General features: G+C 39.9%; 1 protein-coding gene across 4 annotated transcripts in view; it reads right to left on the reverse strand.

Moving 5' to 3' along the window:
* Positions 1 to 16,695, reverse strand: part of LOC118118215 (microtubule-associated protein 4) — a 96,993-nt gene that overhangs the window by 52,185 nt on the left and 28,113 nt on the right. For 3 of the 4 annotated variants that reach the window (XM_035171231.2, XM_035171227.2, XM_035171226.2), the window contains exons 3-5: positions 8,908 to 8,994; positions 6,064 to 6,303; positions 70 to 1,278 (exon numbers count right to left, since the gene is read on the reverse strand). In XM_035171231.2, the coding sequence (XP_035027122.1) occupies positions 70 to 1,278; positions 6,064 to 6,303; positions 8,908 to 8,994 (1,536 nt within the window). The remainder of the gene's footprint in view (positions 1 to 69; positions 1,279 to 6,063; positions 6,304 to 8,907; positions 8,995 to 16,695) is intronic. The other variant, XM_035171232.2, reaches the window with a different exon arrangement.

The raw sequence follows: 16,695 nt of genomic DNA on the forward strand, positions 1-16,695 counted from the left end.
TCCCAGCCCACAATCCCTTGTTCAAATTAGCCCCATGTTATTAAATAATCTTCCCTGTAGTTCACCAACCTTCCAGTGGGGGGAGCTGTGGCGATGAGGACTCCTCGTGCTCTGAGTGTGCAGGGAGAGAGGGAGGGGCTGCGGGGGTGATGGGGGGAGGGAGTGTGGCCGAGCAAGGACGTGTCACTACGCTTGTGGGGAGAGTGTCTGGTGATGAAGTAGAAGGGCCTGAGGAGGGTAGAGCTGAAGTAAGGGGCGTGGCTGAGGTGGCTGCAGGGACAAAAGGTTTGGCGTCAACGTTGAGCAACGATGCGACTGCAGCTGGGACAGTGGGTGCTGGAGTAAGGACTGTGAGGCTGTTGGAAGTGGAGAAAGCTTCTGAGGCAGGGACGGCAGTTTCTTTTGGGGCGGACTTTGTCAGGGGGGCCGAGGCAGGGGTGGGGGTGTTGGTGATGGGGGTGGTAGTTTGTGATTCAGGTGTTGAGGCTTGAGGGGTCTGGAGGACAGAATCAAGGAAAGAGAAGGTCTGCGAAACTGGGCTCAGGTTGTCCCCTGTCATTAACGCTAGACTACGGCTAGCATCCCCAGCCAAACTGCTCTTGGCAGTGATTGCACTAGCTGCTGTGCTATGATTAGCTTCAGGTTTGCCAGTGGAAACTTTCTCTTCATTTGCCCTCTGCACGTCTTTTGCCGACATAGGGAAATCGTCTAAACACATGGGCTCGTACGAGCGTGGTGATGAATCTGTTACAAGGCTAGCATGGGAATGGTTTGTGAAATTTGTGGGTATTTGTGCACAGGCAGAGGGCAAAACAGGGCTGGGGTTCAAGTTTGGAGCTTTGAAGTCAGATGCACCAGAGTGAGCGGCTGTAGCCCTGGTGGGAGCGATCGTAGCCGGTGTGGGGGAGACAGGCTGCTGGGGCGCTCCCCACTCCTCTGGAAGTCTTGCCCTACTCTTATTCTTCTTGCCTTTTACCCTGCCCCCTCCTCCACTCTCTCTGATCTCCCACTCCCAGTTCTCCTCCTCATCTTCATTATCCTCTGCCTCATGTCCGTCCTTATCCTGAATCCCATGCTTGTCTGATTGGCCGATGTTCTTCTCCTGGCTATCCAGGAAGTCGTAGACCTCGTCCCGGCCCTTCCTCCTCTTCTTGCGCCGTCTCTGCTGCTGCTTGCCATCCTTGTCCCCCGGCCCTGCTCTCTCTGGGCTTTCCTCGGAGTTGGAGGACGTGGCACTGATGTCATCCTCTATTAAGCCGCCGGGAGAGAGGACAGGAGCTGCCGAGGGGGAGGGTTTTATAAGAGGAGGAACCGATCACACACTGTCAAGAGAATCACCTGCCAAAAAGCCACCAGACTGTGGTTACTATAGGCGGTTCATGTTCATTTCTGGCCTAAATTGTTGGTGCTAGAACTGGTCTAATAAAAATTACTACATCCATACATGTTAAAGTGATATTTTGAAGTAATTGAGATTGTAGAGTGACCAATAACTAAAGTGTTTTTTTCCCCCTTTTCACACGCAGTCAGGTAAGGTGTGTAATTCTTGCGTGCACAATTTTGTAAGATTTTAGATGTTGTTTGAACATTTGTTGAATAAAATAGAGGGATAATACTTCTTGATCTCATGGACAACCATGATGTAGGCAAAGTAAGCTAAACTCCCACTCAAGTGTTTGCAAGAGGAGGGATGACTTTGTCGTTGATTCAAGTTCAAGTTCAGTTTTCAAAAACAAAAATCGAGCCACATTCTGTGTTTCAAGGACTCGAAAATGTCTTTACCGCTAGAGGGCCTGTGCAGAGTATTGTGAACGACAGACCTAAACAACGCAGAAGTGATGCATTTCAAACATTAAATGGAGTAGTGTGGATATAGCATTATTTTAAGGTAGTTGTGGATATTAACGATTGCAAAATCGAGATGGAGGATCTTTAGTAGTGTCAGAAAAAGACTTTTTACTTTTTTAAACTTCTGCATTGTATCAACTGACATTGTTGAGACTGGCTATTGCAGCAGCAATTAGTTGCTAATAATGCTGCCCTATACTAGCAGTGCTTTTGTACAGTACAATTTATGTCTGATGTATGATACTGCAACAGGAGTTAGTGCTGCACCCAGATGACACATTTTGCCATGCAAAAACGCAATGACCCTTATGATGACCATCGTCTACAATGCTTATGCAAATAGTGTTTTCACCCATAGTAACCATTGTCTGTTTGCTTTAAGGTTCCTCTTGGCACAACCATTTGAACATTTTCCAAGATGTGATCTGTGTGATGGTGCCTGCTTTTATAAATACTGTACATTTAACCAGTAACTTCTTTTACTCACCTGTGATACACAGTTTATGACAATGGTTCTATGGCTCAGTAAGAATACAAGTGCATCATCAGTTTAAGTGAAGACAGATACAGGTGCTGCTTTACAGAAGCACACTGGCTCAGCACTGGGTTTCAGATTAGAGTATCTGCTTGGCTGTGCCACGGTTGTGATGTGGTCATTTGCGTCAGGGTCTACTTTTTACAATTTACATTTAATATCTTTTTCGAATTACGCCACATGTTCATATTAACTTTGTAGAAACAAAGTGTGGCTGGAGGTCTATCATGTATCTATGTTTTAAAGAAGCCTCACACTATTTTAATATCCTTGCTTTTGATCTGAGTACATCTTAGGAATCATAATATTTGTAAAATGCAAGGAAATAAAAGTTAGAAGATTAATTGTCCGGTCATATCATATTGTCCAAATATAATATATTCTAATGTGATATTTTCTGAAACATTCTGAATGGACTCTGGAATTGAATGTGCTTTAAGCCAGACAAACAACACATATTTGGGGTCATCATCATCATCATCATCATCCAGGGTGCAGAGCACAACAGAGCAAAACAGACACACTTTCAAGCACCTTAACAATGTAAATAAATAAAGCGTATTTCAAATATCTGGCAAGCATGATTAACAATAAATACATGCAGGTCTGAAACCTCATAGCAATAACACAGATCATTTGGTCACATGCAGAAACACTCAAATGACCCAAAATTACACATTGATTGAATGTATGGAATGAAATACAGAATCACACAAAAAGAAAAACATGCAGGTTTTAACAAAAATGTTCAGTGTGTGCTGATATGATCTCTTCATTTGTCTGTTCCAACAATCTCCCAATGTTGCTTTCTGCTTTGAAGCCATGTTTATTACAATTATTATTATAGACGAGCATTTCATCAGCTAAAGGAGAACGAGAGACAGAGGGATGGACAGACAGATAGAAAGAGACAGGTAGAGGGGAAGACCTAACACAGCTCATCTCAGTCTGCTGATCATGTCCTCTTCCTGTCCAAATTACTTTCTCTCCGTCTCAGTTTTCATCATCCCATCTCCAGACTGCCTTTCAGTCCATCTTTCATCACTGAATATTAATGGGAGTCTAGAAAAAGGTGCATTCCCCTCTAAATCTGGCCCCTTCTCCTGCAATACAAAATGAGTTGCTATTTTCTCCCCACAGTCGATGCTGGCAGAGCTAAAAACAGCTCAATGAAGAGACAAGGCCAGAGCATTACCATTTATATTTAATGTGATGAGGTGTTTAATGGGAGTACTCAGTAATCTGGAGTCTGGAAAACTGCCCAGAGAAACATTAATGATGGAGCACTGGCATTGCGTATGAAAAAGAGCAGCAAGTGGACATTTTGTGCAGATGGGTTTCAGTTCACTGAAGCCGAGTGGGACCTGCACACGCAGAAGGAAAAGGTGAATATAGAGGGATTTACACAGAGACATAAGGAGAGGGGGCAACACAGACAGAGCAGACGGCTGGTTGGGAAGAGTAATGACAGAGGGAAGTAGTGTGGCTTTACAAATTGTAAGTGTCACACATCAATTTAAATAAACCAGGGCCACAACATTAACATGTGCTTATTTAAAGTATTGTAAAGTGTTTTTTCCTGTCTGTATTCAAGACTGTGGATGACATGTGGAAGATCAATGAATGAGTTTGTCTTTCTAAAGCTTATATTTTACTCTCCCCTGTCACTGTTGTCATCTAATGTAACAGGATTGGCACATTTATAATATGTCAGCGGCTATTTAGTGTGAAATGTAAAGTAGCAGCATGGGGTATATCACTGTCTCACAGTGTAACCTCAACGTTTGACTGAAGCAGTAATTTATATTTTTATTATGGCTTAACATGTTTCCTTCTAACAAGACAAGAGTGAAATGTGTGGCGGGCATTACAGCAGCCACTACTGTCGGTAGCCAGTGTTGTTTTTTGTATGTTTGTATAAAGGAGTGTGTGTTGAAGTAAATTGGATTTATTGTTTGTTTTTTATTGTGCCACGCCTAATAGGGATAATACAATGGTTGGGGTTAGGGTACATAAAACAAGGCCATTCCCCAGTGACTGTGTCAGCATTTATTAAGAGCCAAGTTGTGCTAACTGAGAATTTTATAATCCAGCCCCTTGTAGTGTTGGCACATATAAAAATAAGCTAGTTGAAAGATTTACTCATGTCACTGTCTCACAGTACAACCTAAATGTTACTGGAAGCATTAATTTATATTTTTATAGCTAAACCAACTATCTACAGTTTCCTTCTAACGAGACAGCAGCCACTATTGTTGGGCTACACATCTGTTGTGCTTATTGTCATCTGTCTCAGTGATGTATCATGTATCTGCTCCAACAGCGGCTGAACTTAAATAGTAACTGGGACATAACAACCTGCCTTTGAGCAAGCAGAAGCATCTTCAGTGCGACGACAAACTAGAGGGGAGAAGAGCTAAAAATAAAGTAGAGCTCTGGCTAAATGTTTAATGAGTCCGAGGAAGAAACTTAAATATTAAAAGTCTTCTTAAAAGTTCAGCTCAGGATTCTGGCGTCCTGTTGTTAAATAAATGTTCTATTGCTTTTTTATGTGAACCTTAACACACAAGTCAAATTTTGATAACATTTATCTGAAATAACTACTCAAGCCTCTATTAGATAAGCGTAGTGTTCAGGCACAGTTACACAGGAGGACTGATAAAGACATTGTGCACTTCTGTCTTTGTTGTTAAAGTGGATTTATGTTTCTACTGCGTGGAAACCAGCTGATGCTCAGCTATTTCAAACTCAAACAGCTGATGATATTATAAACATTAACTATTCATGAAAGGCTCCTCGAAATTTCACGTGGGCTGTTTTCCTCTTCAGATCGTAGGAGCTAGTGTATCATTTCAAAGAGTCGCTCCTTGAATCCTGTCTGTCTGTGGATCCAGTGTTTCAGCAGATAAAGAGAAGAACAAAGTGCACGGAGAGCAATGCAATGAGTCAACCAGCAACATATAAGCAGGAGCTGGAGCTGTTCCAGCTTGATAAGTGAGACGTGTTAGAAGAGACTGCCACCTGCTGGTAAAAGCTGGTCCTATGCGTTTACGCTACCACTATCATCACTTACCCCGGCTGCCCTGCCACACACAGGCCAAATTTCTAAAGCTACAAAAAAGATTTTAGGTTGTATTGAGTTAAATAACAAGTATACAAGATATGACCAGACTCACACAACTTATATTTATCAATTCGTGCCAGAGCTTTAGCTCCACCCTCCTCTCTTAACTGCATGACAAATCCAACCAACCCCTCCTCAAACATACATGAAAACTCCTATTCAGTATTTTACTCTGGATCCCAAGTGTCAGGGAAACTATTCACCTCAGGTTTTTGTCGAGAAAAGTTTATGCGGTCTCTATTTTCCTGACTCTGTTCTCCTCTGCTGCTCAGCACGATTCACGGCCGTATTCAGAAAGACATTTGGTTGGCCTGTGTTAAAACAACGCAAGGGACTGGAGGAACACGTGTGTGACTGGCCATCCTAGTACCGTGCCAGACGACGGCAGATTGTGTTGCGGCAAACGATGAACCAGGTTCAAATTTCAGCTGAACAATACCCTCGCTCTGCGTCAGCCCACTCCCCCCCCCCTTCAAATGAATCAGAAGTGCTGCGTTTTTACACGCAGGTCATATGTCTGTGTGAACGCAGCCTGGCGCATGCAATCAACCGATACCTGCAGAAAAATCCATAGTGTGGATTCCTGGACCTCCAGAAGAAAATGGATCACTGGTCTTAAACGGACTGCTTCCACTGGTATTACTGGTGGTTTTGCTTTCCACTCCGAACAGGCCGGAACCTTTCTGGGTGTCCATAGCTGAACCGATCCCAGGCATGCCATAAGTGGAGCTCATGCTGGTCTGGAACGGTGGCAGGCTGGACCCCATCATCCCTCCCATCCCAGACTGAGAGAAGCCTGATGGATGGAGACAAACACAGAGTTACATCATCATCACCCAACTGCCTCTATAGAAAATCTACACATAATTGCTATGTACTGTATATTATGTACATACATTTGTTGTGCTGGTAGTAAACTATGACAAGACTGGTTGTATTTAAGTATATGTAAAAATGGTTGTTATGATATTTGATGTAGTAGTTCTTGAAATCTTGAAATAAGGCAGCGCAATCACCCACTCAGTGGTATAACGTCTATATTCTACCAGCAGTAATAAATCGTGTCAGAATCATTTGAAACATTCTACAATCACATAATTCAACACACACTGACTTAGACTAATTGCTTTTGTCCAGAGTTACACATTTTCTCTTCGTAGCACAAAATCCAACATGGACACAACAAAGGGTCACAATGACAAATTGATAGCGGTAATTGTGAACTTGTGTTTTCTTTAAAGCAACTTAATCAACCGCCAACAAATCAGTCTACCCTTTCAGGAGCTTGTCTTTCACAGTTGACATAGCTCAGAAACCTGTCTGTAGAAATTAGAGGTGGTCTATGAACTGTAAATGTGGTGCCTGTGTTCCAATTTAAATGGGGATTACTAATAAAAAATAAATATTTGATAAAATATCACTGCAGTTTTATATAAGAATGAAGATAAGTGACAGACAGAGCTGTCACCAGTTTCCCATATCACTTTGTGTTAATGTGGGATCAAATCCAAGATTCATGACTCAATCCAAATTGTGATTAAAAATAAAATGAAGTGTTAATAATGTTTGTTCTACATGTGTAAAACGTTTTGTCTGATTTATCCACTGAGATTGATCACACAGTCTATTGACGTAAAGTTAACCTCACATACTATGTATCATATCTTCAAGTACAGTATATTGACAGTAGAAAACAAAAAGGTGTTTGTTCTATAAAATGACTTAACTAGGATTACAAAAGGCTGATAAAGAAAGATAAGAAGGCTAATGAAATGATCCACTTGCATACTTCTTATCATTATGTATGTATGAGTGTATATATGAAACCCTTTCTATATATATATCAAGGTTTATGGTTATATTGATTCCCTCCTTCATGATCACAGCACAGATAATCATGAATTTCAATGTTATTTAACAGCTCGGCCTGTGACTGGATAATGAACTGATTTAGCGAGCACATGACCTTGACCATGGCAACAAAACAAAACACTGCCAACCAGGCAAGCTTCAGAAATTATGGTTATTATCTACACTTCTGTTTCTGAGTTATGGTGCTGACTAATGATAATAATGAAATTTAGTTTTACATTAAGTTCACAGTCAAGTTGACTTTTGACGTTTTGGAGATAAAATGTAAAAACGTCCTAATTATAAAATATCTGACATTTGTGTCAACTTTGGTGATAACGAGCCCAATTATGAAGTTGGCCAAAAAAGTGTTTTATCAGGTCACAGTTTGACCTTTTACCATCATTCTAATCAGTTAATCGGTGAGTCCATGTGAAATTCCCTCAATGCTTTCCTGAGATATGGTTTTCAAGAATGGGATGGACAGACAACCCAAATAATGACTAAAATTAAAAAAGAAAAACATTTAGTATTATCACAGTTTTAAAAACCCTTTCCAACAGAAAGACTTCATGCAGTAACCATTTTTAATAAATAAGACAGGAGGTGAAAAGGTAAAGTGGATCCTAAAAGAAGTCTGGCTACTGTTCTTTGACTCCACTGAGAGGGCCCTGTATTAAGTGAGAGCGGTGACCAGTGCAAAGTGGGTGAACAGTCCGCATGGGTGCCTATTTCAGTTCTTGTAGGTGCAGCAGTGCAAAGTGCAGAAAGGCTGGCTGAACTGGGATATAAATAAAGACTGTGGTATTTAATAAATTGACTTTGAGCTGGTCACTTCCTCATAGTGACGCACGACGACCACAGCTCAACAAATGGAAAGAGGCTTCTCTAATGCTGTGGTCTAGATGGTGCAGAGCAGTAAATCCTCAACGCACTGGCCTCAAATCTGACGCACATGGCAATGACACAGGATTTCTGAGCCGCTGTGATGTGACATTAAACAACAGAATACTGAGTCATAACAGACCAGTGTGACATGTGCAGTGTTGTTTGAGGTTACTTTGTGGCAGCACGGTGTCATTCGCATTCAATTTATTAAAGGTAAACACAGTGGGCAGCCATGTGTAATGGTGCTGTGCTCTGGCACAGCCCTTCTCAAATCAGAGGGTGCAGATTTATCGACATGTGTCTTGCTGCCTTCAGGGATGTAGTGAAATGATGGAGACGTTTTTCACATAGTAGAAAATGAGAGGGAGGAGTGAAAAGGCAGGATGAATTTATGGGATAGAAAATGCCATGCCCACGTCAGACTATGGGAACATCCAACAGGATCTTAATAAAGTGACCACCTTTTTATAGTTTACTGTATATGCTAAGAGGGATATCTCCTATTTTTTTGTTTCTTTGTTTTGTTATTTTGAGGATTGACCTACAGGTGGCACTTTGATAATGCATGTTGTTATTTATTTTGTATACATATATCTTCATTATCATTATTAGAAAGTGGGAAAATTGTGTGAATAATAACCACCACCCCTTCCCCGCTTACCAGACAGGCTGCCAGTGCTGAAGGGAGGCTGCCCAGGTGGGTCTTGGTATCCGCCTGATGACATCATTGATGACATCATCCCCGGACCTGAAGGAGATATAGAGCATTAGCGCCATCATCACCAAAAACAGGGCAGCTTTATTTTGATGTGTGATAACTGTTTTTCTTTTTCCTTTTCTTTATCTGCCCAGGTTATTTATGACACACATTTTAAGGTTTAACATATCTGAAAAAGATATTCAACCAAGATGTAGGATTCATGACCTCTAAAACACATGCAGCATGATGCAGCATGATGCAGCATGATGCAGCCTTTCTTCTGTCTCCCCACATTGAGACAGACAGAAAACTGCACCGAAATCCCTGTGTCACTCTGCTCAGTGAACTGCTTTTTCAGGTCCCGCTTCTCAACCACAGTGTGTGTTAGTGTGTGTGTGTGTGTGTGTGTGTAGTGTGTGTGTGTGTGTGTGTGTGTGTGTGTGTGTGTGTTAGTGTTGTGTGGTGTGTGAGAGCGTGTGTGTGTGTGTATGTGTGTGTGAGAGCGTGTGTGTGTGTGTGTATGCATGTATGTGTGTACAGGTCTTTTTGATGGTGATGCAACCAGACACAGTGTGTCACTGAGGGGACTATCGCCATGGTTACACAGGAGGAGGATGCCAGCATCTGCAGTTCCCTAGACAACACTTGCTGATGGTGGACGTTTCTTAGAGAAACGATATGTGTTGGTATATGACACATACCAGCATTTACACATATACATCAATAATAAATCTAAGAAATGAATAGAAAATACATGTTTAATATTACTGTTGCTGTTTTTGCACAACTGTCAAATGTGCACAAATGCAGTAGCAAAATAAACTCTCCTGGCTCAGGCTGATGGAATAATAACTGTAACTGTGTGATTGTATCAGACTGGAGATGTTTATTTCAGCTCAAAAAAGAAGAGAGGGAGAAGAAGAAAAAAGGCTTTTTACTTATTAATTAAAAATAAACAAAGCTGAAAAGAAAGATTCTGATTCAACAGATGCTTTTTTAATTTTATTTTTTAATTAAACATGAATTAGAGGTGCTGCTGATATACCGCCTGCCCTGTGGCCACAGATATTAGCTACTGTATGTGTGTGTGTGTGTATATGAACTCCTTTGGTGGAACTTCCTGATTGTGTTGTAGTTTTGTGTTTATTTTGCTGTGTGGTTTGATGTATGTTATCTTGGTGCTTCATTGATTCAGTTTCTGCATTTTACTCATGCTTATATTCTTATATTTATGTTGCCAACTTACCTATTTCCTCATGTTTATATCTATGTTTAGGCCATTGAGTTTACTTGTTGTGAACATGATACATAAATAAAATCTACCACAGCCTGACCCCTCCTCTCACTGTCCCAATAAACACATTCTAATCGCACTTAGACACATATAAGGGTTGTAACATCTCTGATGGTGGCAGACTGAGACTGGTTTCTGGGTCACAGAAGAGGGAGGATATAAGGAAGCATAAATTAGAATAGCAGGAAGGACCCTCATACAGGTCTCTCTCTCTCTCCCCCTCACTTGGTTTCAATGGGTTTTTTTGCAACATGTCATTGCAAAATTCGCCCACTGATGAAGGCTGTAAAACCTCTGGAAATAGGCTGTGATTGGACTTTGAGTCAAGATCTTTAAATTAAATAATTTCCTGCATTTCTTTTTTTTTGCAGTTGGTTAAGGAGGAGCTGGATTATATAATGCACGAAGGGTATATCTACGGTGTATTAAATACACACGTAAGCATATGTAAACCATGAATCTTAATATATAGCAAACAATCATAGATTTGAAATAAATGTATTGGAGAAATAAGTACAATATTTTCTTGTGAAACGTACATAGTAAGACTGAAATATTCAGTAGCATAAAATAGAAATAGAAAACCTCAAGATGTATATTAATTAAAGTATTATCAGGATTAATATTCTGCCAGACACAGATCCAGACAGTGTTGGAAAATAACATCTATGAAAAACACTTTGATGAAGTGCAATGTGATTTTCTTTTCTTTCCCAGTATGGATCTGTCCATGGTGCTGAAATACCAGGGGGGAGAGAGACAGTGTGGCACACAATAAAAAATATGATTCAATTTGTACAGAGGTATATCACATATTATTGAGACACATGCAACACAATTCATGTTTTATATCTAAAATATGTCGCTGTTTTAAAGAGATACAGTAGTTTTGAATTTAGCTGAAAAACTGTTTTCTATCAATTTGGTATAAACAACCTATTTTTGGCACAAGGACAATATCAGTGTTGTGGTGGATATCATGAAATTTTAACAAGTGTGCATTAAATGTGAGGTTGGATCTAGTGTTTGTGTGTGTTTGTGACAGCAAGTGTTTATTTATGGATGCGGTCTATAAAGGTTCAACTGAAACCACACAAACAAAGAGCAGACGCATTAACTGCAGAGTCATATTGAGCCGAACGCCACAGGGTTCTTTTCTCTCTCAGTCTACTTTCCCCCTCGTCGATCACGCTTCAGCTGCCACTACTTTACAGTACTGCTTTGCATTCTTTGTTTTGATGCTTTCTCTATGTTTGCATGCAGGATGTTTCAGTATCTGAAAAGCTTAGAAAGAATGTTCCAGTTAAATTTGTGTAAATGTGTTGTGCTACACACGATACACAAATTAATGCCTCCACTGTTCTCTAAATGACATCTACCTACTAATTCCGTAAACGCTGACTGTCTGTCTGTCTGTCTGTATGTGAAACGCATATCTCGCGTTCATTTAATCAAATTCACACTTGGAAATGTGTATTGTAAATTGCCCAAGGAAGTGCAGTGCCGTGTTTGGAGCAATTTACACATGCGATACATTCAACATTAATAAAAAATGTAATAAATAGGGGACCAGCGCTTTGTAGCAGCCGTGGGGGGGTGAGGGCAGTGTGCCTTCATTCTGTTGACTGTGTTGCCCATGTCTACCACATTGTCCCAGTTTTCACTTTGATTAAAATAGTCATTATTATGTTAAACCTGTTTTCAGGACTAACATGATGTTAAATATGTTCTGTCCTCAATTTAAAACCAAATGGACCACACTGTCATTCATTCAATGTGTGGCTCTCAAGGCCGTTGCCAGCCGATGAGTCATAGGCAAGAATCTGATGGTGCCTCTGTATTACAGAACAGGGCAGTATGCAAACAGTTAGCTCTCATAGAGACAGTTGGTCTTTTCTAGAATAGAACAGAATAGAAAAGAATAGACAGCTTTATTGTCATTGTATAAGATACAATGATATTAAAAGTGAGCTCTAGGAGACGTACACCTTTGAAGGCTACTCGGCTACGAAAATGCTGTGTTCTTGGCATCCATGCATGAAGGTGCAGTACGCTTCAGGGGCTTGACATTATCATAGTCACCCTATCTGTAGAGCCTCAATGACAATGAATAAATAAATTAGACCCATGTGGAGCATGAGGTGAATTCCATTTCAAAAGTTTGTTCTCATCCTTTTACCTTCTTGTTCTCTTATTTTATCTCTCTCAGACATCCCCGCCCACACACACACACACACACACACACTGTGTGCGTATGCATGCCTGCAGTAAGAACCTAGACAGTCCTCTGAGGTGAGCAGCCAGTATCAAGCCTTAAGGTCAAACTTTTCTTTTTTCAAACTTTTTTTAGAGCGTTTTTGCGCTGGAGGCTCCTTAAGACTTTGCACAAGTGAAAAAAAGTCAAAATACATTTTTAAAAATCTTCCATTGCATAGTTTGAAGAAATACAGTTTGATGGCCTCATCCTGAGCCAGATACCGACTGCATTTACTTGTGCATCATTACTCTGCATATTTCATTGCAGTCTTTGGTAAGATGCAAAGCTGACCTTCCCTATTTAGCTCCTCTTGTTTAAATCATGTTTAGCTGAATAGTAGGGGGAAATGGATTTATAAATATGTGCTTTTCAGAGGATGATCAGTTAGGATGGAAGATTCAAGAATATTTCAAAAGGTTTTCAGCACAGAATGTAGTATGGTTATTTATTTTATTAAACCTTTATATAACCAGGAAGGTCCCGTTAAGACTGAGAATCTCTTTTGCAAGGGAGACCTGGCAAAGACAGGTAGTAGAGTAGATAAAAACATATAAAACAGGCAAAAACACATAGTGACGGACAAATACACAACTGAAAACAAGATCTAAAGAAGCAAAACACAACCAACTACACAAGCAGTTAAAAACAGCAACATCTTATAGAATCTGCCGCAGTTCTTTTATTCTGGTTTTCTGTGAGCTTTAGTTCCTTCTGCATCATATTCCAAGCCACAGGTACAGAATAAGCAAAAGCCCTTTTTTACGATTTCTGTATGGAAATTTGAAAAACAGAGTAAAAAGTTCTGAGAATGCAGAGAGTGTTGGTCAAAACATTTTAGCAAAATGCATACACACAGGTAATAGAAGAGTAGGCCAAGAATCTATATATGAGGCAATTCTGAATATATATATATATACATTTTTTATTCCTTTTATCTTACTTTAATTACAATTGCATTTTATGTAATTTCTTAAATGGGACAGCTTTTTACTTTGTTGCCTATGACAGTAGGTGATTAGTTTAAAAAGGCATGGAGGTAATGATGTTGGATCTATTGAGTGGGTCACATGGCTTTCATAGTTCTGCCATTCAAGCCAGTAGCTAGTCAGATTTACATTTAGCCTCAGCGTTATTGCGATATAATATATATATATATATATATCACCAAGTGTACTTGGCATCAGCAAGTGTACTTTTTCCATAATTGCTGCTTTGCACTTGGGTTTTGACACCCTGATTGATATTAAAAAATGTGTTCTGTCATAACTCACTAAGCAGTCAGTTGGTTGCACTGCACTGTTACAGAATATGGGCACTATTAGAATCAAGCCCACATACACCTTCCTGCTGCTGGGAAAACGCACCAGAGCATCTAATGTGTATTAATCTGCAGATAATTATAGTCCCCAACAAATGCACTAATGTTTGAGTCAAGCTTGCTAAAAATCGCGGTGCCCAGCTCTTTTAGGAAATTACTGAGGATTTCCAAAAATTGTACAGGAACCCTTTTTATGAAGATTAACCTCAAATAGATTAAAAAATAGCTTGGGGCAAAGTGCCAACTACAGGGTAAGGTAGTCAGGGTGTATTTAATGATAGGATTTGTTTACAATAAGAAGGACACTAAATATTCTTGCCATGTCCTTTAATGAAAGCAATATTTATATTTATACTAAAATACCACATTGATTTTATTGCTAATTTGACTGAAATTTCAAACTTTGGAGTGGCCTTGTCAATTCTGAGAAAAATAAACCTGACTGGCTCTAATAAAATTACTTTTTTTGTTTAACTGTACGGAAGATTATTATTATTAATTTTTATTTTAGTCATTTGAGTGCACCTTTAAATGAGCTGATATAGTGTGTATCTTACACGTTTCTTCCAACAATTCCTCCAACCTAAATAATAAGCCACTTGTTCCACTTTATATGACCCATAGGATAGAGAAAAGTGTATTTAGACCTTTGTCTTCATGGTAACAACCTCTAGGAGTCTACCCACAGCAGGCACTCTTGCTGTGAAAAAATCAAAAGGCCTTTATTAGCGTGGTTAACGCATGGCAAAGTAAAAAAAAAAGCATCTATATACTGCAGCACACTGGTCTGAGTGTGTAGTTTTTTTGTTTGTTTAATGTTTTTGATGAATACTTAGGAAAAGACTATGGCCTGTCCTAAATCACTCACTAATCAATATATAGTCCACTATACAGAGCAATATATACCATGATGTAATAATAATAATTAAAAAAAAGAATCATGGATCAAAGATACAAAACTAGTTATTGGTTTTACAATGAAAACAAACAGCAGTCTCCTGTGTGAAAGTGCATCCAGCCACCATGACCTCCTTCCAGACATTAGCAAACTTCTTTGTTTGCTTCATAATACCACCACAAGACATCATCTGACATTAAATCCTAACTATGGGTCGTAATCAGCTGTTTGCTAAGATGACCTCTGTGGTTTTGTTTATTTAGAGGAGGACAGTCTAATTTTTTTTTGCACAGGTCAGAGGGCAGGGCAGCCGGCTGTGCAGGGCCTCTGGAGTGGTTTGGGGCTTTCTGAAGTGCACTGCGAGTGAACCGTTCGGGACTGAATCCAGTTGCACTTCAGCTCACAGCAGTTCCAGATGATGGCGGTCCATCTGCTGCCACTGTATGTAAACATGTTCATAGGCCACTTACAGTTGGACAACAAGGTCAGCATCAAACTGCTTTATTTGCTTCAAACTAAATGTCCTGCTGTAATCATTAAGATTTGATAATCTGTCTATAAGATAATTTTATTTATTAAAACCTGCACTGACATTTTCAACTTCAACAAATGCTTACATTTGTGTTTTATAGGCAATATTGGCCATTAACAAAAGACACCAAACAATGTCATCACATTTTATGTGGTATACAAAGGCAAATTCGAAAGCATTAAAAATCGCCAAAATAGCCAAAAAGGGTTAACGTTAAAGAGGTTGGTTAAATAAATCATGCAAGTCTGAGTTAAGCAAGATTCTCCAAGTCCTGAAAATATTACACAAAAGATAGTAAAAATAGAGGTGAAATATCAGAGTGAAATCCCATCTTGCTCCACCATGCTCTCCTGCTCTGTGGCCTTAAATTCATGCAGCTAATATTTGTGTGCAGACTGCATGTTGTCAACAACACTCAAGTCTTTCTTGCTCTCGCTCTTCATGTCAAGGACAGTGGAGGTTAGTGTCAAACAGTGGCATCCCATCCACCGTCACAGCTGTCACCTACTCTAGAGATCGACAAGCGCTTAATGCGGGAAAGAGCAGTGGGGTGAGGGAAGAAAATTAAGAGAGGGATGAGAAAGGCAGAGGGACAAAGAGAAGAGAGGAGAGGAACAGACAGAGTGATGAGGGACAGATAATAAAAGCTCTGAGCTGTAGTCAGAAGGAACCTAATAAAAATGATTCTTCATTAAATGGGCAGCTGAATGTGATACACTGCCTTTTAGATACATATCATTGACACATGAACAGTTTAATGTTGTTGTATATTAGCTGAGGTACTGTCGGTACTATGAAACAAATAGATTCTAACAGTATTTTTTTGCCCGTAAAGAAAAAGCTCCCATTTCTTTTTGAAATCTACATTTTTCTTCACGTCAACACAACAATTTAGACCCTGGGTTCTGTACTGGGTCAGGTAGCTGCAGGGAACTGGGTTACCCTGCAGAAAAGATGTGTAATGGGTAAAAAATATATTGATATTAAATTCATGGGTAAAAGGTAAAAAATTGCTTAATGTGGGGGAAAGGTGAGTAAGAAGTGAAGCAGGTTTTTGTGATTGTGTAGTAATGAAGCCTATAATCAGCCGCAAGGATTTATTTTATTGTGAAAGACACAACCTTTCACTTCTGCTCAAATAACTGTCACTACCAAAACGAACTAGTAACTAGTCCGTACATCAAAATGCATCGCATAAAGACAAAAATAACCAGTGGTGAATATGTTCTCAGCGCTAAAAAGCCCCCAAAAAGATTAGCCTTAATAGCCTCAAGCTAGGCACGTCGTCAGCATGTGTGTTTAATCACGGGTAACATTTGTTAAACGGTCCTGGCGGGTTTATGGGTGCAACCTTTTAAAAGTGGACTCGTGCGGACCAGAAAAAAGTCTGTCATACTTTCAGATTTTCTTATCTGGTTTCTAGCTCAGCCTCATGCTTAGAGACTGGGTC

The sequence above is a fragment of the Hippoglossus stenolepis genome, chromosome 11, assembly GCF_022539355.2.
Source record: "Hippoglossus stenolepis isolate QCI-W04-F060 chromosome 11, HSTE1.2, whole genome shotgun sequence".
Classification (NCBI taxonomy): domain Eukaryota; kingdom Metazoa; phylum Chordata; class Actinopteri; order Pleuronectiformes; family Pleuronectidae; genus Hippoglossus; species Hippoglossus stenolepis.